Genomic DNA, 27,545 nt, shown 5'->3' on the forward strand with positions numbered 1-27,545 from the left:
ATAAAAAAGATATACTGATTAATAAATAACTAGATAGATAGATAGATAAATAGATAATTAAATGCATAGATAAGTACTGTGAGGTAGGTGATAGTTAACATTGATCATTTTCTGCATTTATCCTAAGTTTTACTTTGTTACTATTTAAACTGTCAGTTACATTTTTTTTGTACATTATTTACTATATTTAGATCTATATTCTATTATTTGCATATTGACCATACGGTGATATATCAGACCTACAGTAAAGCATCAGACGGCTGACTACTTGTCAGACTGAGCCCTGAGACTGTTCCCATTCCCCTTCATCCAGCGTCTCAGGCACTCATCAGGAAGCTCTAAGGTAACTTATTCATGCCTAATTCTCCTCTTTGTGGCCTTATGAAGCCATTTATTTCAGGTATTTTCTTTTACTGCCCTCTGTGATGAGGGTCATTCCATCATGAGCCAGGCTCCGGAGCAAATATTGTACAAAAATGATACCATTTGCATTATTTTGCATAATGACATAGAGTCAATTTATGACCCAGCATTATGATATCAAAAATGTTATGTCATTGCATCTAATATGGTGAAATTGAGTCATTATGCAAACATTATGCAAATCGGGTCTTTTTTGTCTGTTAAATACAACCTTTGATAGATCAGCTCCAAGGTGCATTGTCCATAATGTATACTGGAAGCAGATTATCGCTAGAAATGAGTTAGTGCGACGGTATTTATGGATCCCATCGGTAATTACTCGCCTTTTAAATCATTTTAAATAATTGATATCACATTTATTATTATATCCTTTTAAGGATTTAAAGGAGTGAAATTAATTATTAAAAAATCGGGAAAACAAACAATTTATATAATGCGGATCGGTCGTAAATATGTTCTGGAATATGTCCAGAGGGAGAGATGGCGTGGAATATTATACAAGTTGTAGGTCTGTGGTCCTTCATATGGGGCCCTTTAACAGCACCGCACTGTCATGCTCTATTGTATAAGAGTAAAAATACTGTGGGGGTCATCTATGAAGACCTGCGTTTTAGACAACAGTATTAATAACTAGAGATGAGCAAATTATTGAAAAGTTCAATTCGTCTGATTCGCTGAATTTGACCAAAAAAATTTGCTTCATGGTGAATTACTTCGTCACAAAGCGCATTTTTTTGTAAGTAGCGGGTGTAATGACAGGGAGTTGCGATAGCGCTGCTCCCCATCATTGTACCCCTCATATGCCGCGTTTATACATGATCGAGTGTAAAAACGGTGTAAAATTAACATAAAAATAAAAAAATAAATCAAACCTACCACTACCATTTGCTTGCGACGGGCCGGCCACCGCCATCTTGCTTGAAGATCTGTCGCGAAATCTCGCTCGGCGTGAGATGACATCATACGTCACCACGCACGGGATTTCAGCCGAGATCTTCAAACAAGATGGCGGCTGCCGATTCGCTAGCACGAAGCACGAGGAAATTCGGCTTCGAGGCGAACCAAATTCATCCTGAAATTCGGATCGTGGGATTCGATTCGCTCATCTCTATTAATAACCCCTGCGCTGGTGGTGGATCTGCCAAAGTCATGCCAGCCTGTCCCTTTCCCAGCCGATGCCATGCCCCCTTTTTTAGACCTGGTGTGAGCAGGGAAAAGTCGCAGATATCATATCTGATAGTAAATGACCCCCTAGCTATAGGCGGTGCAGAGGTAGCAGTCAAGAGCCTGAGGGGCCCAAAGACCCTTGTGCCGCATAAGAATACACTGGTATTATAGAAAGTGCATGCTGGTCAAGTTACACCTCTGGCTGGAGGGAAGGGGTTAGGTCAAGAATTTGGCATGGGAAGGGGGGGGGGAGTTTAGCCATTACCTTAATTTCTTTCCTCTGTCTGATATCTTGGTTTTATTCAAAATCCCTTCTTTGTTCTGGTTTACCTGTTAATACAATAAGCATTATTATATTTTTTTTACAGTTTTTACATACCGTTAAATAGATTTAACCTCTTATTTTAACAAAATCTACCTCGTCACTCAGTGCTATCATGTGAGAATCCATTTAATGGGGATCTATTGTTAAATGAATTTTCAAGTTTGCATCAACATCCTTTACAATAGGTGTTTATGAAGGTAGTTGTAATATTGTAATTTATTCATTTTACCTTTATTGCTCCTATCTCCAGTTCTGGGCTGTGATCACATCACTATGTCCATGCCATTCTTTCTTATTTCCCGTTATGTTATGTCCATGGGCGGGGCAGTGATAGGGGAGTATCTATGTAACTAGCTGGGTGGGAGATGCTATAAACTAGCTGGGTGTTTTTAGGGGCGGTGCTGGAGCTGTGGTAGAGGAAGGGGAAGTGCATCGTGGGTTTGGTTGGAAACAGGATGGAAACAGAGTGGTAGGTTTACATGATCTGTTTTTCTTCAAGGAACACTAGAACTTTTTCTGGTATTTCAGTATTCTTGTGAATGGAGCTTAGCTGCAAAACCAGACAAAGACCATGGACAAGGGTGGAGCTATTTCTGGAAATAATGCAGACCTTTTTTAACAACCATGTTTGGAAACTGGTGTAATCCTCCTTTGAGAAATGTATAGAGAGAATATTGTGCTGGAAGTTTACAGAGGTGACACTGGTTGTACTGAAAAAACACTGCACTTATCGGTATGGTCTGGAATATCAGATAACAAAAATGGCTGCTAGTCTTTAATTCTACTGGTTTGAAAGATACTTTGGGGGAAGGACTAGTAGGAAGGTATATTCCCCTTGTACTTTATTTTTAATCCATATGACATAAATACTTTGCACCATTAAAGGTAAAACCCCATTCAATAACATCCTTCCTATTCTATAGTGAGTCATTTCATTTAACAAGACCTGTGACTGCTAGTAGGTGTATGAATATATTAAGATTGCTTGTTAGAAAAGATAAACATTGAGGGCGGTGGGGAAAACCAATGGTCCTCCTTATTGAAATATGGATTGTATGGTATTTATTTCTTAATTTTAATAGTGTAGTTAGAAGAGGGAAGGAGGGTCAGCAGGAGCCACATAGACCCATGGAGTGTTTCTTTAATGTAAAGCCCCAAAATAATGTACTTCTTTGGTTAAGAATGACCTCCCGTTAAATAAGTGCCCACTCTGTGATCTCCATTGTCCATTTTTCTTTAGGCCACATTGTTTACCTGTCATCTAGACCATATCCTCTACTTATTCTCTAGGCACATTGCCCACCTTTCTTCTAGGCCACATTGTCTACCTGTTCATTAGATCACATCAGCCACCTCTTCTTTGGGCCACACTGTCCACATCTCTTGTAGGAATCATTGTCCACCTTTTTTCTGGGCCAATCTGTTCACTTGTTCTATAGGTGGATTATTTCACCTATCCTCTTGACCACATTGTTCTCCCCTTCTCCAAAACACATAATCAACCTATTCTCAGGATCACATTGCCCACTTTTTTTTTACTATGCCACATTTTCCACCTGTCCTCTAGACACATTGTCCTCTTTTCCTCTTAACGGTATTATCAATTGTAACCATGGCCCACTTCTTCTTTTGGCTGTATTGTTCAACTTTCTTCTGTGCCCTATTGCTCACCTCTTCTCTACATCACATTCACAAATTATTCTCTAGGCCATATTGTTCATCTCTCTTCTTGGCCATATTGTATTTCTTTCCCCAAGACTTAATTTTCCTTCTTTCCTCTAGATCATATTGTCTACCTTTTCACTAGGTCACATGGTACACTTGTCCTATCTTTGGGCCACATTCCTCAACTTTCCTTTAGGAAGCAAGGTTCACCATTCTTATAGGACTCATTGTCCATTTGTCCTATAGGCCACATTTTTCACCAGTCTTCTATGCTACATTGTCTTTCTGCTCTCCAAGACACATTATCCACTTATTATTTTGGCTACATTGTCTACCTGTTCTCTATACCACAGTGCCCATATTATCTATAGGCTGCATTGTCAACCTCTCCTTTAGGACACATTAGCCACCTGTCCTCTAGGCCACACTGTTCACCTCTCCTACAGGGCACATTATCCACATCTTCTTTAGTCCACACTGTCCACCTTTTCTTTAGGTCACTGTCACGGATGAGAGTGGGGGAAACCCTCATCCGTGCGATGTTATGGAATCGGGTAGCTGTTAGGCCAGAACCACAGGATCAGGGAGCAGGTCACCTCCTATCGCGTCCCTAATACTGACCCTGACTCCTAACTGTATGAGCCAACCCAGATGGTAGGAGGGCTCATACTCTGGAACCTAGGGTCCCTACTATCCCTCAGGAAAACCCTGTGCTAGGAGCAGGGTAAGACGACCTGTTCCTCCAAGACACGGACGAACAGGAGTCTCACTGGCCAAGCTGCAAGGAAGGGGGGACATATACAGACCTATGGATATGGCAGGTGAACTACACCAGTTCCAAACCTACCTGCCACAGCCTCGCTGACTGGAACCCATGCACCAGTACTGCTGTCCACACAAACACTAAGGACACAGCACACACACATTAAACACACAGGTAACCAGGACATCCATAGCTGCAATAAACATAAAAAGGATAACAACATCAACTTAACATCATGCATAACTTTTATGACCACAAGGGTGGCCCTCACTGGACAGATGGTATAAGACCAGGAGGATGACTCCAGCATAAGGCATGGCTGGAGTACCCCTCAGACTTCTGGCTTCCAGCAGGAGCTAAATAGCCCAAGCAGCCACACCCCCCCCCCCTCCCCACACACACACACACACCAGGAAAGGAGTTAACCCTTTCATCACCAAACAAGGTAAGTGTCACTTAAAGGAGAAGTGTACACAAAACAAACTCCCTAACACCAAACATAGAAAGTGAACACTTAAAACACACATTGCCAGAAGCAACCGCATGCCGTGACAGCGAGCCGCCTAGCAACCAGCTCCAGCTGCTACACTGCCATATGTTTCCAACGGCAACCACATGTGAGACAATAAACCAGAGCCCTCAACTGTGGTTGACAACATAGAACAAACCGCTGACAACTGCATGCGACCAAAGAGTCACGACCATAACCATGGTCGTGACAGTCACACTGCCCACTTTTATCAAGTCTACATTGTCCACCTCTTATCAGGACCACATTGGCCACCTCTACTCTAGCACACATTGCTCACCTCCTCTCTAAGTAATACAGCCTACCTCTCCTCTAGTATATTTTCAAACTATACTGTCCACCGTTCCTCTACTCCTCATTGTCTAACGTTCCTGCAGTACACATTGCCCGTCTGTACAATAGGACCCAAAATCTACCTCTTCTCCAGGACACATTATCCACCTCTTCTCTAGACTAGACTGTGCACCTCTTCTCTAAGTCGATCATTGATGAACAGACACCTTTGCACTGACACAACGAGGCATTTATACCTTGTAACCTACCGTGATAATATAATAGCCTAACAATCGGCTCCAGTTACTGATTTCTGCAGTGTTTAATACGCAGCAAGCTCTTGCCAAGAACAAACTAACAATGTTCTCTATTAGAGTTGCAAAATAACTACTAAATACTTTTATTTCTGCTGAGCTGCCTGAAGATACGTTCGCACTTTCCACAGAGCACAGTTCATGTCTTGTTCCCCTTTATTAGAGTCTAAAAATGTATCAAAATAGCCCGGCAGAGCTTCATTAGACAGATGCCGGGATTGTCAGTAATCTGCACATGTTTTGCAGAGCTTCTTTTTTTGTGTAGCATTCAACCTGCCTGGAAGAATCTGCATCATTTCTTTAAATTGTTGCCCTACTTGCATCTTTCCAGCTGAGGGAAGGTTAAAAAAAAACAACAACCAGAAAGATCTCCTTAAGGCGACCTGATATGTTTCACTGCAACAATTAGATACAAAGAATAAACAGTCAAATTGTTTCGAGTAATCTGAGAACAGCTCCAGAATTCATTTGTATAATTACAGCGGTCTATGAATATTTTATTAATCAGGCGTTCATTTTTACAGATGTTGTAGAGTGGAATTTGTCATCAAACTGCTTCTTCGGCACCATGATAGCTGTCAGTAAAGATAATACCGTAGGACCTGCCTGCAATCTTACAGAAAACTACAGACAAAAGTTTATGAAAACATTAATTTTGTTAATTTTTTTTCTTGGCCATTATATTTATTTGCACATGGGCACAAGGGATTGACAGAGAGAAGAGCAACACGTGATCTCAAGTAGCAGTAGCACCAGTTCTCACCTCTTCAATCCCTCGCTGCACCTATATTAATGCCAGTAATATTGCACATGACTGCTGAGGCCCCTGTTTGGCTGCAATGGCCAAGTCAAGTTATGGCACTTCACCACTAGGCAGCTTGTATGCAAAAACCAATAAGGTGGGGCGCAAGGCCTTTAAGGGTTCTCTGGTGAGAGAAGTACTAGCACTGAATTACCTTCTTTGCTTACCATGACACTATGATAATAGCTACCTGTGGGCACCACTAGGGGGATCTTGCTACGTACTGAGTTATATAGGTCCCAATAAGTTCAGTACTAGCTGTAGATATGTAAATGATGTTAGCCCCCTCTAGTGGTGGCTGTATTTAACTAGCACTTTCTCATTTATCAAGTCAGCAAAACAGATTGGGGGGCTTCCTGACCCATGTTTCTCTTCTGCTTCTACAACTTCCATAGACTTTAATGAGAGAGAGCCATGCACCTGTGAAACATCTCCATCAATTCTATGTCATCTGTCACCATTTTGGCTTTCAGACCCATCTCAGGAGACCCAAATTCTTCCAATAGTTGGTGGAACTCAAAAGGTATGATCGAAAGTGGTTGCACTTCAGTTCCCATACATAATAATTATGACACTGTCAATAACACCATGGCCAATTAACACATTCAGACCACTGAATCCATTACCACTTACCAGAAAAACTTTATGAAGGAGGTTGTCAGTCACATAGTGTTGTGAGTGATTTCTTCGATGACGTGAGATCTGAAAAATAAGAAAATGCAATTTTATTACAATAAGGAGGAACACTAATTGACCAAATGCAGGTTAAGAAAAGTTTTACAATTGATGTCCAACCACAAGCTCACCATTCATTAAGTCATCGACTATTAACAGTGGGCCAACCTGTTATTTATAGTTGCACGCCCAGACCTTCTCTATCATACCCCCTTCCATGAAGTTCCCAGTCTGCCCAGTAACGTTCTGCCTGCCGTTGTCTTGACTGAATTCATTAATTAGAAGTAATTTTAAATATAATTAAACTCTGGCAAGGTTACAAGCACAAGGAATAGGAAATACAGTAATTAGTAAGTTAGGGAGCAAGCAATCTGATGTGTTGTAGGTGAAATGTGAGAAAAGCTCATTAATGTCCCAGTACTATAAATATAGTTAACATGTTGCACATGAAGACATGCGTGATACAGTAAACATTCCAAACTTAAAGGGGTTGTCTATGTATAGACATTGATGGCATTGGTCCTTCTTCCGCAGCTCCTGCAGATTTCCAGTATGAAGCAGCAGTGGCACCATCAATGCAACTTTCTTCTTATATCCTGGCTCCTGCACTCGGCCAATAAAAGTCAAGTGAATCCACCTGCATTTCTATGTGTCAGTCTAAGCAATCCTCTGTGAACAGCACAAACCTGGCTTCTGTTGCCCAGATACTCCAATCTACTGTAGTCAGTATGGTCAGTGAAGATGACATGGATCAGGTCATCCAGGCTATTTAGCTCACAGAGGATTGTTGACTTCAGTAGATACAAATGTATCAAACACCCTTCTGTAAGAAATATTAGGTGAGAAAGAAGAGGATTCCAGATTCTAGATGTTAGCATGTTCCCAATTACTGATGAGATGTTGTACACAAATATATTATGGTTCTGTGCAACTTCTGAGCTGTGAAACGGCCCTAACAGACTTCGGTGTAGCCCTAGTGTACCTCCATATACTGTATGATTCCATAAGGAGACATGCAGAATCCAGGTAAAAACTAAAATAAAAAAAATCACAGCCTGCGCCATATTACAGAGTTGTTCTCCCCTTAGAAGCACTGTAACAAGTTGCTTATCAGCACCGACCCTCCTTGGCTGCCACTCTCTGCCTGCATCTCACCGCTCTGTCACTAGATCACTCAGGGCCGGCTCCAGGTTCATGTGGGCCCTTGGGCGATAAATCCCAGTGGGCCCCCATGAGGCATTTTTTTACATTGACATGTCCCCCTGTGGCTCCTACACGGTATAATGACCCCCAGTGGCCCCTATACAGTATAATGACTACTAGTGGCCCTTCACACAGTATAATGAACCCCCAATTTCCCCCCCCCCACTGTATAATGACCACCTGTGGCCCTGCATTCAGAATAATAACCCCCAGTCGCCCCCATTTAGAATAATGACCCCCAGTAGCCCCCACACTGGGGGAATACTGTATGGAGGGGGCTCTGGGGGTATTTATACTGAATGGAGGGTCATTGGTGATCATTACTAAATGGGGGACACTGGGAGTCATTATACTATGTAAAGGGCCCTCACAGTATAATGACCCCACAGTGGCCCTCCATTCAGAATAATGACCCCCAGTCGCCCCCACACTGGGGGTTATACTGTATGGAGGGGGCACGAGGGGTTATTATATTTAATGGGGGCTCTGGTGGTCATTATGCTAAATGGAGGGTCAATGGGGATCATTATACTAAATGGGGGGCACTGGGAGTCATTATACTGTGTAAGGGACCCTCACAGTGTGACGAATGACCCCCCAGTGGCCCCCTCACATACCTATCATTGCAGGGGAGCTGGTGGTCCTGTCATTAACTAACCGCAGCTCCCAGCTCCCCACATGAACCTGGAGCCGGCCCTGAATGACCCCCAGTAGCCCCCACACGGGGGGAATACTGTATGGAGGGGGCTCTGGGGGTCATTATACTGAATGGAGGGTCATTGGTGATCATTATACTAAATGGGGGACACTGGGGGTCATTATACTATGTAAAGGGCCCTCACAGTATAATGACCCCACAGTGACCCTCCATTCAGAATAATGACCCCCAGTCGCCCCCACACTGGGGGTTATACTGTATGGAGGGGGCACGAGGGGTTATTATATTTAATGGGGGATCTGGTGGTCATTATGCTAAATGGAGGGTCAATGGGGATCATTATACTAAATGGGGGGCACTGGGAGTCATTATACTGTGTAAGGGACCCTCACAGTGTGATGAATGACCCCCCAGTGGCCCCCTCACATACCTATCATTGCAGGGGAGCTGGTGGTCCTGTCATTCACTAACCGCAGCTCCCTGCGCTCCTTCTTTCCTCCGCTGCAGCAGTGAGCCAGGCCTGGAGGAGAGAAGGAGATGTGCAGTGATGGAGCTAGAACTGACTGGGCCCCACAGCGAAATTTAGTACGCCCCCCTCCCCCCCAATGTGTGTTCACATTACGTTTTTCCTATCGGTTTGATGTATACACATGTGCAGCACTCCACGTTTTTGTATCCTGCAGAGTCAAGTAAAAAATGCAGACGTTAACGTATATGTTTTTTTACCATGGAACTGTATGGTGAACGGACGCCACTGTACGGCATCAGTCTGAGGCATCTGTCAATGCATACATTTTCAGTATGCATTAAATGGATGGCAAAAATGTGATGTGAACCCAGCCCTAGTGTCAGAATAAGCCCCAGTACACAGCGGAGCAGCGTGGCGGAGAGGGGAGGCCGCCATCTACTGACAGAGCGCTACCTTGTCCTGGTGCTCAGGGATGAGGACTGTGCTTCCCAAGGATCATTTTCTACTGGAAAATACAGGGCGCAGTATAATACACTAGAATCTATATAATATAAAGATATTAGCCCCACCCCCCGAATAATCATACGATTAGGGGGTCATTTATTATATAGAAATACGTCTATATTAGGCGTATTTCTGACACAGATGTGGCGCAAAGGTCCTTAACACCGCAATCTGTATCTTTTCCCGCTCATGGTCTAAAAAAAGTGGTGTGGGCAGAAAGGGATACAGTTATGGCCATCCAGTTATTGGATACCACCGCCATATAGTGATAACACCGCCATATAGTGATAACACCGCCATATAGTGATAACACCGCCATACAATGATAAAACCACCATACAGTGACCGGATAAAAGGGTATAAGAGGGCACAGTACAGGGAATGACTATGGGCACTGCACAGGGTGTGGTAGGAGGGCACAATGCAGGGTACGGGGTGGGGGGCACAGTCACATGACCCTGTGATGTTAGAAGGTCCTTATGGTGAATGCGGTTCAGATGCCACCATAATGAGAGGCAGAGGAGTGAGACAGGGGCCCGGGGCCCTGGATGGACAGGAGGGGTGGACACAGCAAGTAGGTTGAAGGGGCTCTGAGGGGGATTCATACAAGTAGTGGCAGGAGGTCTGTGCAGGGCAGCAATAGGAGATAGGAGGGTGGGACAGGAGCCCTGGATACATGAGGGAGGAAAGGAGACAGCAGGGGCTCCATAAGGGTGATATAGGACAGGATAGGGGGGGGGGGGGCAGGTGTCATGGAGGCAATCAGCTTAATAAAACAGTAACACAACTAAATAGAATGAAGCAGCAGTGTCCCCCCCTTTCCTTCTGTCCCACAGAGAAGAGACAGTCACAGTGCAGACTCACTCACAGACTGTGTTCACACTTCTCTGCTCCAGCTCCAGCCGTGCGGTCTCTCTCCAGTCTCCTCAGGCAGCATGTGTCCTGTGTAGAGGGGGCGTGTCCTGTGTAGAGGGGGCGTGTCCTGTGTAGAGGGGGCGTGTCCTGTGTAGAGGGGGCGTGTCCTGTGTAGAGGGGGCGTGTCCTGAGTCTCTGCAGCTCAGAGGGCCCACCAAAGGGGTACTGCGTATGTGAAATGACAGCAGTGAGAGCTTCCATCTGTATTGATGGAAGTGCTCATAGCAGCTCAGTGGGCCCCCCCAGGAGCATTGGGCCCCAGCACTTGCCCGGGGATGCCGGGTTATGACGCCGGCCCTGAGATCACTCATAGGTGGCAGTTGTATGGTCTCTTAAAAAGCCAGAGCGCTAAGTGTCCATGACTCTAGTCAATGCCTGTTTGCCTACAATGTGTTTTTTTCTGCTTCCTAAAGTTGCAGCTGCAGCTTTGTTTCCTGACCTCATTGTCTTGTCTGCTGCCTATCCTGACCTTGGCTTGATCTCAGCTTATGACTGCCTCAACCCTTGCTCTAATAGATATGCAGAGTAGGACAGCACAGATCACTTAGAATACATGGATGTGCAATATACGGGCTGGTCTTCAACCCTATTAAATAAGTGTAGATGTAGCCATAGCTTCTACGTTCAATGATTCTTCTTATTACAATTTTTTTTTTAAAATACAGAGAAATGGCAATGTTTTGACCCCTAGTTACAGCTGGGTCTTTTTCAAGCTTGAAGTAAACCTAGCTGTAACTTGGGGTTGAAACCCTTGCTTTCTGACCACGATTCCTGCCTACTGTATTGATACCCAACTCCAGCTCATCTGCATGTCAGCCACTGCTAATGGAGACTGTACCATGGTTAGCAACCTGGGGATTTCCTGGGGGAAAGTCCATAAGTCCTGTGCAGTATCATCCTTTAGACTCTACTCCACATTTAGTCCTAAGTCAAATCAATTAGTGACCTAGTGAATTGATGACTTCAGTCGGCCATTGTTATATTCACCAGGATCTTTGTATAATACAACATCCTGCTCCAAGAGTCACATTTTACTGCAAAGATAAAAAATATAATTTAGTGTTGAGTGAGCATGCTAGGCCGAATACCAGTTCGGCTTGAGCATTGCTATGCTCGGCACATGGCGGCACTTGGCCGAGTACCGCATGTGCTCGAGCGCAATGCTGGAGTCTCCTCCCCGCACGTTTTGCGGCTGCTAAGCAGTCAATAAACGTGCAGGTAAGTACTGCCCTCACTGTAATGCCAGTAGCCATGTTGGATAGTGGCATTACAGTGATTGGCTAGCCGGAAAGCGTCACTGGGTGCTATATAGCTCCCGATGACGCGTGTTCCGCTCATTCTAAGTCAGGGAGAGCTGAGCATAGGAAGGGACAGAGAGTGTAGGGAAGGTAATTGAATAGAGTTTTTCTACAAAAACGTTTCATAGACCCAAAAGTCCTTGTAAGGACTATTGTGTGTGACCGCAGCAATATATGTTTGTAGCGCAACCTGCACTAAATTTCTCAGTGTTAGGGAGAGCTGTGCATAGGAAGGGACAGACAGTGTAGGGAGTGTAATAGGAAGATTTTTATACAAAACACTTTTCAGAGACCTAAAAGTCCTTTTAAGAACTATTGTGTTTGACAGCAGCAATATATAATTTTACCGCATCCTGCGCAAAATATTGTGTAATAGGCTGCTGCGGACAGTTAAATTATCTGCGCCACATCTCCTGTGTAAATTGTGCACATCCCTAAAATATCAGTGACATTCAGTGCACTTTTTCCGTAGACCGTGTTCGCTGCGGACAGTTATTATCCACGCCACATCTGTTTTAAATGTGCGCAGCCCTAAAATATCAGTGAAATCCAGTGAACTTTTTCCGTAGACGGTGTCCGCTGTGGACAATTAAATTATCCGCGCCACATCTCCTGTTTAAATTGTGTGTATCCCTAAAATATCAGTGACATCCAGTACACTTTTTCCGTAGCCGGTGTCCCCTGCAGACAGTAAAATTATCCGCGCCACATCTCCTGTTTAAAGTGTGCGCATCGCAAAAAAATCAGTGACATCCAGTGCACTTTTTCCGTAGACGGTGTCCCTTGTGGACAGTAAAATTATCTGCGCCACATCTCCTGTTTAAAGTGTGCGCATCCCTGAAATATCAGTGACATCCAGTGCACTTTTTCCATAGACGTTGTCCGCTGCGGACAATTAAATTATCTGCGCCACATCTCCTGTTTTAATTGTGTGCATCCCTAAAATATCAGTGACATCCAGAACACTTTTTCCGTAGACGGTGTCCTGTGACATTATCTGTGGTACCTGTCCTGTATAACGTTTCCTCATCACAAATACCTTTGTAAATTATTTGCACATACACTTCCAAATCCTACACTACTGTACGTGTGACATACTTTCAAGCATATATCATATTTAAAATGAAGAAGGCGAGCAGTAAGGGACGAGGAAGTAGCCGTGATGCTGATGGTGCACACAGAGGCCGTGGTCCTGGGCACGGAGAAACAGTGCCTGCTGCCAGAGCACAAGAAAAACAATCATACATACCTTGCTTTATGTCCCAGTTTGCAGGGCGGCGCAAGACACCACTCTTGAAGTCAGACCAGTGCGACCAGGTAGTTAGTTGGATTGCAGCAGATAATGCTTACAGTCGGTTAAGCACCACACTTTCTTTCACAAAGTCAAGTCTCAGTAGCCAGGAGTCTGGTCAACACAATCCTCACCCTGATCCTCCTTCCTCCCACCATTTACAGTCTGGCGAAACAAGTGATCCCACACTTGGATATTCCGAGGACCTCTTTTCATCACCATTACTTGATTTGGCCCTCTCGCCAATCACGCTTGAAGAGGGACATGAGATCTTGTGCCCTGATTCCCAACCTGTTGAACATCCACAGTCACAAGAACATGACGGTGGGAAACGGAAATTAGTGTTTAATGAGGTGGATGATGATGAGACACAGTTGCCAATGAGTCAAACGCAATTACTGTCTCAAGAGGTTGATGAAGAGTATAAGACATAGTTGTCAATCACTGAGGTTGTGGTTAGGTCAACAAATCAGGAGGATGATCAGATTGAGAAAGTGGAAGAGGAGGTGGTCGACGATCAAGTCACTGACCCAACCTGGGAAGGTGGAAAGCCGAGCGAGGACAGCAGTACAGAGAGGGAGGGATCTGCTGCACCGCAACAGGCTGGAAGAGGCTGTGTGGTGGCAAAAGGTAAAAAGTGAGCCACACCACATAGGCTGTTCCACAGAGCAACCCCTTGCGGAAATCTCCCTTGCCTTGGCGCTTTTTTGAGGAAAGTGCGGACGACAAAAGAATAGTAGTTTGAAACCTGTGCCATACAAAAATGAGACACTAGCAACATCACCACCACCAGCATGATTTGCCATATGGCATCCAAGCACCGTAATAAGTGGGCCAATCGCCTGGGTCCACAATCTGTGTCTGGTCATACCACTGCCTCCTCTGCCCCTGTGTTACGTGCTGGCCAATCCCTGTCGAAGGTGCAGGCCCGGATGCATCCCGCCCTGCACCTGGACCTTCACAAGCACCATCAGCGACCACATCCACTTCCGTGTCCCAGCGCAGCGTAGAAATGTCGTTACCCCAGGCATTTGAAAGCAAGCGCAAATACCCAGCCACCCACCCACAGACCATAGCACTAAATGCGCAACTTAACAAATTACTGGCCCTGGAAATGTTACCATTTAGGCTTGTGGACACTGGGGCCTTCCGCAGGCTGATGTCGGCAGCCGTCCCTCATTACGCAGTGCCCAGCTGACACTATTTTTCACGGTGTGCCATGCCCGACTTACACCAACATGTGTCCCGTAACATCACACGTGCAATGGTCAACGCATTTGCTGGGAAGGTCCACTTAAGTACGAACACATGGACAAGTGCATTCGGCCAGGGAAGCTACATTTCCCTGACGGCACACTGGTTAAAAGTTGGAGAGGCCAGGAGAGAGTCGTACCCTGGGATGGCACAGGTGCTACTGACGCCAAGGATTGAGGGCCCTACGTCGATCAGGGTTTCCGCAAGCACCTACATTAGTGGCTCCAACCACCACTTCTCCTCCTCTGCCTCCTCCTCCACTTCCACCTCCAAATTATATGTGTGCAGCACTAGTGAGTCATCATTTGGCAGCTGGAAGCAGCGTAGTACTGCTGTGAGGAAGCGGCAGCAGGCCTAGCTGAAGCTGATATGCTTAGGGGACAAACAGCACACGGCCGCAGAGCTGTGGCAGGGGATAAGAGACCAGACTGAGCTGTGGCTTTTACCACTTTACCTAGAACAAGGCATGGTTGTGTCTGATAATAGCTGTATTTTGGTGGCGGCTTTGGAGCTCGGCAAGCTCAGACACATCCTATGCCTGGCCCACGTGTTCAACCTTGTGGTTCAGCGGTTTCTTAAAACCTACCCCAATTTGCCTGAGCTACTGGTGAAAGTGCGCCGCGCGTGTGCACATTTCCGCAAGTCACCGACAGCTGTTGTGCGACGTGAGTACGCGCTGAAACTTTACGTTCCACCTGTTGGCCAGGCTTTGTGAGCAGCAGAGGGCAGAAGTGAAATACCAGCTGCAACATGGTCGTCGCCTTTCCAGTCAGCTTCCGCTATTCACAAGTGAGGAGTGGGCATGGATGTCTGACCTCTGTGAGGTTTTAAGAAACTTTAAGGAATCAACACAGATGGTGAGAGGTGATAATGCTATTATTAGAGTAACCATCCCACTCCTGTGTCTACTCAAACGCTCGCTGCTCACAATTAAGGATGACGCTTTGCATGTGGAAGCGGTGGAAATGGGGGAAGACATTACACAGGGTGATAGCCAGACCACCCTCAGTACATCATCTCAGCGCGAATTGGACGATGAAAAGGAGGAGGAGGAGCAGGAGACGGTTGCCTACGCTACAGAGGGTAGTACCCATGGAAGTTAAATTTTATCTGTTCAGTGTGGGTGGGCAGAAGAGGAGGAAGAGGATGAGGAGATTGAGAGTGATCCTCCTGATGACAATAGCAAATTGTTGCCTGTTGGTACTCTGGCACACATGGCTGACTTCATGTGTGGCTGCCTTTCCCGCGACCTGCATTTCCCGTGACCCGCGTGTTATACGCATTTTAGACAACACAAATTACTGGTTGTTCACCCTTCTCGACCCCAGCTACAAAGAGAACTTCTCATCTCTCATTCCTCTGGTGGAGAGGACGAGCAAAACGGAGAAATACCAGAAGGTCCTTGTTGAAAAATTGCTCCAAAAATTGCCAAAGCTGGCGGCAGAGTTCGTAGTTCCTTGGCCAACTGAGGAGGGGAGACAAGGGGAACACACAGCAGTTCCAACAGAAGCAGGACAACACTCTCCAAAGCCTGGGACAGTTTCATGACACCCGGCCGGCACCCTCACCCTGATGCGCGGCCTAGTGTCACAAGGAGGGAAAATTTTTGGAAGATGGTGAGTACATAGCAGACCGTGTCAGTGTCCTCAATGATCCCTCAGTGCCTTAAAACTACTGGGTGTCAAAGCTGGACACGTGGCACGAACTGGCGCTCTACGCCTTGGAGGTGCTGGCCTGCTCTGCCGCCAGCGTTTTGTCTGAGCGGTTACTTAGTGCTGCTGGTGGCATTATAACAGATAAGCGTATCCGCCTGTCAACAGAAAATGCTGACAGGTTGACTCTTATAAAAATGAACAAGGCCTGGATTGACCATGATTTCTCGACTCCACCAGAGGATGTGTTGTTTATAATGTACTGAATACACTGTATTCCCATGCACCCCTTCCACCACAAACAAGGGTATATGGTTGAATCTTCCGTTTCTCATCCTCCTACTCCTCTTCCGTCATATCAACATGCTTATTCATCACATATAATGCCCTCGCATATATGCCCTTCGGGTATAATGTTTTACAGGGTCAGCTAACATGCAGGCCCTCGCACATAATTTTTTAGAGGGTCAGCTCAGCTGCAGGCCCTTGCATATAAATTTTTAGAGGGTCAGTTCACCAGCAGGCCTTCACCTACAATCTTTTACTGGGTCAGCTCACCAGCAGGCCCGCACATAAAATCTTTTACAGGGTCAGCTCACCTGCAGGCCCTCGCATATAATGTTTTACAGGGTCAGCTCACCTGCAGGGGCGCACCAAAAATCTTTTACAGGGTCAGCTCACCTGCAGGCTCTCACCTAATTATACCTAATAGGTAATTTGCACGCATGCTGCCTTGCTTGGATGTGGTAGCCGTAGCTGTTTATCAGGCTTCCTCTCTGGAATCGGACCATGATTCCCCCATTTCCCATGGTCTACGTGGCTTGGGCTGAAAATAACATCGAAAGGTAATAGGGCAGACATCCGAATGGATCGTTGCCGTCACAGGGACGTGTGATCGGCCGCAGGTTATCTAGAGTCACCAAAACGGCAGCAGGCCCTCACCCATAATGTTTTAGATGGTCAGATCAGCAGGCCCTTGCTCCAAATGTTTTTGAGGGTCACCAGCAGGCCATCAATCATAATTTTTCAAGGCTGTGTATGATGCCCTCCTTTATGTGTAATAAAGGGTGTATTGGAGTGCCGGTTCCTTGTAATTTTTGGCAGCCCTTTCACTTAGTGCATAGGCTTTATGAGTGTAGGAGTCCAACTACATGAACAATTATACCACAATGTGAATGAGGCCCTCCTTTATGTGATATACAGGTTGTAAAATAATAGGAAAGAATATATTAAACATAAGAAAAAGAACTGAATCGCACATCCTCAATACTATGCTTTTATCAAACTGCTTCTCAGCATAATTAACATCGCTTCTCAGCGCAATATATTGTATACCTACCTCTATGCCAAATACTGTACATGAGGCAATAGTATACAATTTGATCAAAAAGCATAGGCACACTTACCGCGACAAGGTTGCCTCTTTGAATGGGACCCTAACCTAAATTTGGCGCAGCACTGCACGGCGACCACCAACGCAACAGCACCGCCCCAGCAGGCAGCAGGACCCAGAAGCCAAACAGTGCCCCCGCTGTCTGGCAAAGCCACCTTGGCACTGGGCCCCACCAACCCATCAGGACAAATGGCCGCCGTGCAGTACTGCGCCATGTGAACAGGTGTGGAACTCACCTTATCACACACTCTCAACTCTAACTGAGAGGTAGGAATTTATACCCTTATGCAGTCTCCTGCTAATTAAAAGCACCTGGGCCGAATGGGGAGGAGTGCTGATACCAGTGGGGAAAAGAGCATAGATTATACAAAATATAAGAAATATAAGAAAAAGAACTGGATCGCACATCCTCAATACTATGCTTATATCTAACTGCTTCTCAGCATAACTAACATTGCTTCTTTTTCTTATATTTAAGGTTATAACGGAAAATAATGGAATCCATAAGACAGAAGTCAAAACGGAAGCCTTTAGAGGCATTCCGTTTTGATCCGTCTAAATATAAGTCTATGGGGAATCATAACGGATCCGTCTGTGTCCCGTTATGCAAGACGGAAAACAAAGTCCTGTCGACAGGACTTTTTTCTCCGTTCTGCATAACGGAAACGAGACAGATCCGCTAGACTTCTATTTAGACGGAAAGCAAAACGGAATGCCTTTTAAAGGCTTCCGTTTTGCATTCCGTCATAATACAAGTCTATGGGCAGCAGAACGGATCCGTCCTTCCATCTTATGGATTCCGTTATTTTCCGTTATAACCCTTTTATGACAGAAAGCCATAACGGAATCCAGAACGCAGATGTGAACCCGCCCTTAATCTATACGATGCCTCCTGATAATCGGGCTTGTAATTCATGCAAATTAACTGTTCATTTTGACATTGCAACATTGTATCAAAATTATATTGATATATTATTATTAAAAAAATAAAAATAAGTAAAATGTAAAATAAATAAATAAATATGTGAAACAAAATAAAATAAGAGCCGACGTCTCTGGCACAATGTAAAACTTTAAATGACCTATTTAAAAGAACACCACTTAACAAATACATTACAGGCAAAAAACATCTGGTGACAAGACTGTGTCCTGAAGTGTTTTGCTCCCTTAATATTCGGCATCTAAAGCAAAAGCGCTTTCATGAAAATACTTTGGTTGGTGGCAGTTACTCCTTTGGGGAAGGAAGGAAATGTCATAGCTTATTTTCTCTATTTTGCAGGCCTGTTTTCTGGAGTGTCAGCTCCTCGCGTTATGAACATGTAGGGTAAGTGAGTGTGATTCCACAACGCTATGGAGACAACTTCACAGATCTGCGAGCTTTCATTTTTATTATTAATGCAAGATTTAAATGAAAGGAACAACATCCCATTATTATAGAGGATCATTATTTCCACCAATCCTGTGATTAATATTTTAGAAATTTAGACGTTACGTATACAAAGCGATGCATATTTTAAAGAGAATACCACATGTCATACATGAATCTAGGGCAGACGATGATACAATGGGGAAACTTAATGAAAAAGACTTCCAAGCAACCCTTTGGCTGCTCAACCGGCCATTTCAGCAATGTATTCCCCCAACAGCACAAAGGGATTGTAGAAATCTATGAAAACTCAACTTATTTTGCTGAATTTTTAAGGAAGAACTCAAAAAAGACCAACCTGTAACCGCTGGTATCGGAGATTCGAGTAAATCTTCAGTCTCTGGAGAAATGATTCTCCCTCCTCCCCTTATACTCAGCAACCTGCTGCCAATCTTGTTGACCTTTCCAACACTGCCAACCTGCCGTCAATCTCCTTGGCCATGTGTTGATGCCTTAGCCTTCATTTACAACAATCTCTTGGTTGCTTAACATTTGTCAAGACATCGGAAACTCTAATTTGCACATTTCCCTTTTTTTTTTACATGTCTGGCATCACATTCTGATGTTGGACCCGATGATGATACCGAGATAAGTGATGCAACATAGGAACTGCTTATCACTTTATGCCCATGCAGTGCAACACAGTGCACCTTGTGCAAGAAGTTCCTTCTCCTCAGTCAACCACTGATTGGCTGACACATTGCATTCTCTATCTCATTAAAAAGATGTTCTGCAGCAGCTGCTTATTATGCAGTACTGAGCCTACATCTTCATTATGACTCCATGCTGTACAATGGCTAGATTAAGGGTGATGTGGAGGCTACAGATATTGATATTGGACCAGGATAAATCATTAATATCAGATCAGTGGGGGTCTGACCCCTGGAACCCCCACTGATCAGCTGTTCCCTAGCAGCTGCTGTACCAGAAACCATATGTATGGAGTGGAAGCAGAAGGCTCCATACAATGTGTATTTTCCTATGCTGGAGTAATGCAGCTCAGCACCTGGGAGATAAGCTGCAATACCTCTACCTGGCCACTACACGGCACACAGAGCTGTCTGCTTGCAGCACCATACACTGCACAGTTTCCGGCTCTGCTGCCACCCGGTACAGCTGATCGCCAGGTTTCAGTCCTCCACCGATCTGATATTGATGACCTATCCAAAGAATAGTTCATCAATATCTGTAGCCCACATAACCCCTTTAAGTTTAGCAGAGATGCCCTAGGCAAAAATTTAATAGGGGGGGGGGGGGCACCAAAACTTACATTTTTAAGGTAACCATAGTGCAGATCCAGCCCCTAACATAAAATGACTCGACAGTCATATGTATTGAGCATTTCCCCACATACAACATTTGACGGACAGGTCTATGACTGCACAAGGCATAACTCTTCTGAAAGAGGTTCTGCAGCAACTAAGGTGTCTATGTGTTCTATAAATGTTTTGTTTTTTTGAATTCCAAAAAAGTTGTGTAGCTTAAAATGCACCAAAATGTGTCAAAACTTAAGGACCAAAAGTGCCTAACATGTCTATCACACAGCGTGATGAAGCCGGTAATAAAGACAGTAATAATAATACATCTCCCCCAATGTCTGTAGATGAAACCGTCCTCTGTACAGGGATATACACATATGTAGAATACTGGGACTTGGTATGCTGCTCAGGTGATGCGAGCTGAAGCCAGGATTCTCATGCCAACATGAACACTGCTATGCCAGTTTGATGTCCCTAGCGACTACATTTTAGTGCCAAATTATCTGCCTTGGCCAGACAGAAATACCCAGAGTAAAATGTGTAAATTTAGGGCTAAATGCTGGAAAAACAATTGTGGTGACTTTAAATATAAATCCACCAAAAATGAAAAATATGTTAATTTATAACAAAGTAACAAATTTAAAAAATAAAGAGGTCAAACCGGTTTAGCGCAATCCATAACCTTCTGCACTGAAGAGTGTATTCCAGGCTGCATGCTCTATGTGGACACCGATCGACTGGTTTTACGTAAACCCAGTGTAAACATTTTCTAAGGAAACAATCTGCAACATTTAAAGGGGTTGTCCAAGCTTTTACTATTGATGACTAGTGTTGAGCGAACTTGTGTTTTAAGTTCGGCGTCTAAAGTTCGGGTTATCGAAGAATCGCGTTATGGATTCCGCTACCACGGACCAAGTTATAGTCCGTGGTAGCGGAATCCATAACGCGATTTTTCGATAACCCGAACTTTAGACTCCGAACTTAAAACACAAGTTCGCTCCACACTATTGTTGACCTATCCTCAGGACCCCCACCGGTCAGCTGTATGAGGAGATGGCGCTCAGTGCACACGTGCCATCTCACTATACTCTTCCTGTCCGCTGCTGATGTCTATGGTAAAGACACCTGGCACCCCCGCCGATCTGACATTGGTGACCTATTCTGAGGATAAGTCATCAATAGTAAAAGCCCGGACAACCACTTTAATATAATTGTGTTTCCATAGCCATATTAAATTTGGCTACATATGTCCTCCCAAAATTCCACCGTAGCACAGATTCACTACATCATCTAGTTCAGGGATGCTCAACCTGCAGCCCTCCAGCAGCTGCAAAACTACAACTCCCAGCATGCCCGGACAGTCTACAGTTCTCAGCCTACAGTAGATCATGATGGGAGTTGTAGTTTTACAACAGCTGGAGGTCCGCAGGTTGAACATCCCTGTTCTAGTTCATCTCACACAGTGCTCACCTTGTTTTTCCTGGATTAAGAGTGACATGCTAGAATTGCAGTTATGACTGGCACAGGGACAGATTACTAGGAGGGGGTATTATTTTATTTTTTCCTTATTTTTTTTAATTCTGCTGCACTAAAAGTTCCTAAGAGCACAGAGGCCTCCATGATTCTTAAATAGAAGAAATTTGGAACAACCAGGACTCTTCCTGGAGCTGGCCACCCCACCAAACCAAGTAAACCGGGGAAAAAGGGCTTTGGTAAGAGAGGTGAAAAAGAACCCAATTGTCACTCTGGCTGAGCTCCAAAAATCCTGTGCACTGATTGGAGAAAGTTCCAGTAGGTCAAATATCAGTGCAGCCTCCACCAATCTAGGCTTTATGGTAGAGTGGCCAGAAACAAGGCTTGCCTCAGTAAAAGACACATGGATGACCGCCTGGAGCAGGAGTCGGCCATCTGTGGCACGTGTGCCTGAGATGGCACGCAGACCGCATTTTGCTGGCACGTCAGCTGTCACCAAATGACGGCAAAACTTTGCAATCTCAGTGCCATTTGTTATTTGCCCCGCCACCACACTGTATCTTAATGAATAAATCTTCAGATGCTTCACACACGACGTGTCTGATAGGCCTGCCCTCACGCATCCCGCCCTGGCCCCGGCCTGAACAGAGGAACTATAGCAGTGTGTGGGACTGTGCTCCACTGCTACCTCGCTGCTCCTCTTCAGGACTGTCCAAGAATGGTATATGTATGTACTGGGGATAGGGAGAGCATGGCGAGCTTGGGGGCATAGGGAAATGAGCTGTTTGGCTAGTTTGGGGATGGGGGAGGAAGGTGAAAATAGGGTAAAAGAGCACGGTGACTAGCTGGGGGTGTGGGGAGGATGGTGAGATGGGGGAACAAGGACGGTGACTAGTTTGGGGAGGGTTAGTATAGTGAATGGTGAAATGGGGGAATGAGCACTGTGATTACGGTAGTTTACAGGTGGGAAGAGGACTCCTAAATGAATTCACACCCCAGAGTAGTTCCCTTAATAAATTATAACCCCTGACACAAATCCATGCCCCTCCTCCCTTCTCCACACAAGGTCATGCTGAAATCATATTGAGTACTGTGAGTAGTTGAGGGGTGCGGGAGAGGATGGTGAACTTGGGAAAATGGGAGAACGAGCATGGTGACTACAATAAGATGGTGAAATGGGGGAACAGGCACTGTGCCTAGTTTGCAGGTGGATGGTGAGCCTGCATGTAAGTTACATAACTTTGGCGTATCCAACGCCTGCCTAAATGTATGCCATCTCCCTTTTAGACCCTTTTAGACCTGCCGGCCTGACCCCTTTTCCGCCCACACCACGCGCCCTTTTGTAGACCTGGCGCGAGCGAGGAAAAGTCACAGATTGTGGCGCAATTAATCTTTGCATCGCTATCTGCGCTAGATATATGCCATAATAAATGACCTCCTTAATTTCAGCAGTGGTCCCAGAATGACAGTAATTCTTCTGCACCTCTTCCTATCACAGCTCAGGGGGGTGTCCTTTTTGTGGCAGCCCTCTCCCTGTAACTGTCACAGCTTCTAACAGTAGATATGGCTGGTGGCGTTGAAGGATGGAACTGAGCATGTGCGACCACCTCACTGATGTTACTGAGGTGGACAGAGAAGTAAGGACAAGATCAAACATCAGGTGTTGCTATGCAGATGCATTTGATTGAATAACTGAATGACTATACAAAATTTTTAATTAACTGCAATTACAAATGAATTTAGAACCAGGCTGGTTCAAAAGTGTAGAATATTTTTTTGGGAACAACCCCTTTAAAGGAAAAGCTTCCATTTAATATCCGATTAAAATCTCCCACCAAATGATCTGTTCACTGGTTGCTTTGCTTTATGGATCTCTAGCTGTAATCAGCAAGTGGAACTTTGCAGTAAGTGTTCTGTTTCGTTATAGCACCACCACAGGGGAAAAGAAGCATTACATGGTGTCTATTAAAATCTAACAATTTTAATGCAGTGCTGGGTCCTCCAAACAGAACGACGTCCTTTAACTCTTTTCTTTTGCTTGTGACTTACAACTATAGCTGACTATTTAAATATTGGATTTTGAAACCGATTTTTTAAAAAATATTCGCACATCTATAGCTGGACCTAAGATTACCGGAGGACAAACAAAGCAGAAGAGATAGAGAAGTGTCTTTAGGAGGTGTTCTCTATGTTTTTGATTCAATAGCTTTTGCTACCATGGAGGAGGCCATCATTTTTGGGATTTTTGGTCATTACAGGTATTTACCAGAGACACCCAAAACTGAAAATAACCCCAAGCCGAAGCATTGATCTCCTAAAACCACGCTCTGGGTAATTATGTTCATCTTCCAATGAAAACATGATCTCATCACATCACTTATGTCATGGGGATCATAGTGACAACTTAGCGAGTTAATTAGCAGAGGAGTCACACCAAGGATAAATATAATCATCTTTGAAGAATCCCAGTGTTGGGTTAATGTGTTTTGCAGGAGCACATGGAATGTATAAGTGTCTTTTAAGGAAATCAGGGATTGTTTAGCAATGCAAACCTGAAAGGCAGTTTAACAGATGGCAACAATAAACGCAATCTCAGGACTCCAGAGCGGAGAATACCTTTTTGAATTGGTTTTATTGGATTTCAGCAGCCAAACACCTTTTCAAACAGCTTGTATCTGGTAAGCAGTGTGTATTTCAGTACTCCCTTAAGGAAAATATTTTTTTTTTCTGTGAGAAAGTGAGATACATTTTACCTCTGCCTTTCCCCCAACCAATCAGTATTAAAACAAATTGAGAAATTGGTGCAGCCATGTGAATCTGCAAGAGACGCGAATTGGGAGGCATGTGTGTATGTTTAGCCGGGGGCATGTGGTCTCCAGCCAAGTTCAACTACAAAGAGATCTTGAATGGAAATATCAGTCATTTGTATTTTTATCTTGGTTGCGTACCTTTGAAGGGAAGGAGGTGTGGAGCTCTCATGTGTTATAATGCAAAGAGAAAAGTTAAATATAGATAAAAAGATAGATAGATAGATAGATCCAAAATAGCAGCACTTCCAATAGATAAATCAGCAGGGTGCCAGTGACAAGGTCACATAAAGAGGCCAACTTTCATATTGACCTATCCTCAGGATAGGTCATCAATATCAGATCGGCGGGGGTCTGACACCTTCACCGATCAGCCTTTCTTGTCTATGGCAAAGCAGCAGTGAACAGGAAGAGAGAAGGGAGACAGCACGTGCGCCGTCTCCTCATACAGCTGATCGGCGGGAGTACTGGGTGTCAGATCCCCGCCGATCTGATATTGATGACCTATCCTGAAGATAGGTCATCAATAGTAAAAGCCTGAAAAACACCTTTAAATAAAAAACTAAAAATGTCAGATAGCACCAGGACCCCAAAATGAGATCAACGATAGAGAAGTGTTTATTGCTCCCTGTCCATGTGTTATTTTGGAGTATGGCAACTTATATTAGTTAATTATGAGAGATAGAGAAGAAAGAAAGAAACACAGATTCTTCACATTATCATGCATTATCAGAAGAGGCTAGGAAAACCAATGGCAGTGTTTTACTCACATCATAACCGATGGGTGGCCACAAGAGATGAGCGAATCTTCCAAGATTCAGTTCATTTCTGATTCACCAAATTTTTCAAAAAGTTCTGTTCAGGTCCGAATCTATTCATTCCGAACCAAAGTTGCTCCAGTTGCCCTGGAAATTGGTACATAACCCCCTCTAGTCTTCTAAAAGACAGATTTTTTAAAATGAAAAGCTCCTATCTCATTTCATTCATTTTTTGTAAGATTTTTTTCATTTTCCCTCGCCCGTCCCCACGGTCTGATACAGCATCAGGTGTAAGGCTAGTTTCACACTAGCGGCAGGGGAGTCCGGCAGGCTGTTCCGGCGGGTGAACAGCCTGTCGGATCCGTCCTGCCGCTAGTTCACATGTGCCCCCGGCCTGCCGCTTCGTCCCCATTGACTATAATGGGGGCGGAGTTCCGGCGGCAGCGCACGGCGAGAGGCAGCCGGACTAAAAGTACGACATGCAGTACTTTTAGTTCGGCTGCCTCTCGCCGTACGCTGCCGTCGGAACTCCGTCCCTGCCCCCATTATAGTCAATGGGGACGGAGCGGCAGTCCGGGGGCATACGTGAACTACAGTAGGTGAACCCGATTTTGTGTCAATCTCGCTCTCTTTCTCGGCGAGATTGAGCACATACGAGCCCCATCGCGGGAGCCAGCGCCGAGCTGGCTTGCCGCGATGGAGACAGAGCAGTCATAGAAGCGACGGGAGATTCGACTTGGATTCCCGCCAATTCTACACGTGTGCGGCGTTTGTTATGAATCCTGAGGGGGAAGTCCCCGCCGGATTTTAAATAAAAATCCGGCCTGGGTCCCGCCCTCAGGAGCATACCGGGCCCTTAGGTCTGTTATGGGTTGTAAGGAGAGCCCCCCCTACGCCGAAAAAACCTTTTAAGTTGCATTACTGAAATAAATGAACTTTGCACGATATTCAAATTTTTCGAGTTTCACCTGTACTTGCAGATTCGGAGGTTCATTCCGAATTATCGATTTTTTTTAGGCACTGAATTGAACCCGAATCTTTTCTGGTTCGATTTGGATGAATCTTGTAAAACGGCGCCAAGCGCATAAGCAATCAATAATGTTCTGTCACTACCAGGCAGGAGGTAATTGCAGTCAATTGCGGCCAAGCAATAACTGCAGTTTGTGGCGGCAACAATAAAAATAGATACAGTAAGGGTACTTTCATATTAGCGGCAAGGGAGTCCGGCAGGCTGTTCCGGCGGGTGAACAGCCTGTCGGATCCATCCTGCCGCTACAGTAGGTGTTTGTGATATTGTGCTTTTAGCACGACTGCGTCGCGCTGATACTCGGCGACATGGTGCCGAGATCTCGCACTCACTGGAATAGTGACAGCACATCCCAGCAAGCGCGTCATAGAAGCGACGGGAGATCCGACTTGGATTCCCGCCAATTCTACAAGTGTGCGGCGTTTGTTATGAATCCTGAGGGGGAAGTCCCCGCCGGATTTTAAATAAAAATCCGGCCTGGGTCCCGCCCTCAGGAGCATACCGGGCCCTTAGGTCTGTTATGGGTTGTAAGGAGAGCCCCCCCTACGCCGAAAAAAACGGCGTAGGGGGTCCCCCTACAATCCATACCAGACCCGTATCCAAAGCACGCTACCCGGCCAGCCAGGAAGGGAGTGGGGACGAGCGAGCGCCCCCCCCCCCTCCTGAGCCGTACCAGGCTGCATGCCCTCAACATGGGGGGGTTGGGTGCTCTGGGGCAGGGGGCGCACTGCGGCCCTCCACCTCAGAGCACCCTGTCCCCATGTTGATGAGGACAGGGCCCCTTCCCGACAACCCTGGCCGTTGGTTGTCGGGGTATGCGGGCGGGAGGCTTATCGGAATCTGGGAGCCCCCTTTAATAAGGGAGCCCCCAGATACCGGCCCCCCACCCTAAGTGAATGAGTATGGGGTACATCGTACCCCTACCCATTCACCTGCAAGAAAAGTGGTAAAAACACAAATAAACCACACAGTGTATTAAAATATTTTATTTTTCTGCTCCGGAGGCCGCCCCCTGTCTTCTTTATTAGCTCTTTTACCAGGGGGGGCTCTTCTTCTTCCGCTATCCCGACGGGTCTTCTCCGCTATCCGGGGGGTCTTCTCAACTCTCCGGGGTTCTCCTTCTGTCTTCTCCGCTATCCGGGGGGTCTTCTCAACTCTCCGGGGTTCTCCTTCTGTCTTCTCCGCTATCCGGGGGGTCTTCTCAACTCTCCGGGGTTCTCCT

General features: G+C 45.3%; 1 protein-coding gene across 1 annotated transcript in view; it reads right to left on the bottom strand.

The window, feature by feature from the left end:
* ARHGAP15 (Rho GTPase activating protein 15) overlaps positions 1–27,545 on the bottom strand; it is an 842,137-nt gene that overhangs the window by 678,779 nt on the left and 135,813 nt on the right. Inside the window, exons 4-5 of the mRNA XM_040440262.1 lie at positions 6,895–6,963; positions 1,856–1,920 (exon numbers count right to left, since the gene is read on the bottom strand). Of these exons, the coding sequence (XP_040296196.1) occupies positions 1,856–1,920; positions 6,895–6,963 (134 nt within the window). The remainder of the gene's footprint in view (positions 1–1,855; positions 1,921–6,894; positions 6,964–27,545) is intronic.

Source organism: Bufo bufo, chromosome 7 (assembly GCF_905171765.1).
Source record: "Bufo bufo chromosome 7, aBufBuf1.1, whole genome shotgun sequence".
In the NCBI taxonomy this organism is placed as follows: domain Eukaryota; kingdom Metazoa; phylum Chordata; class Amphibia; order Anura; family Bufonidae; genus Bufo; species Bufo bufo.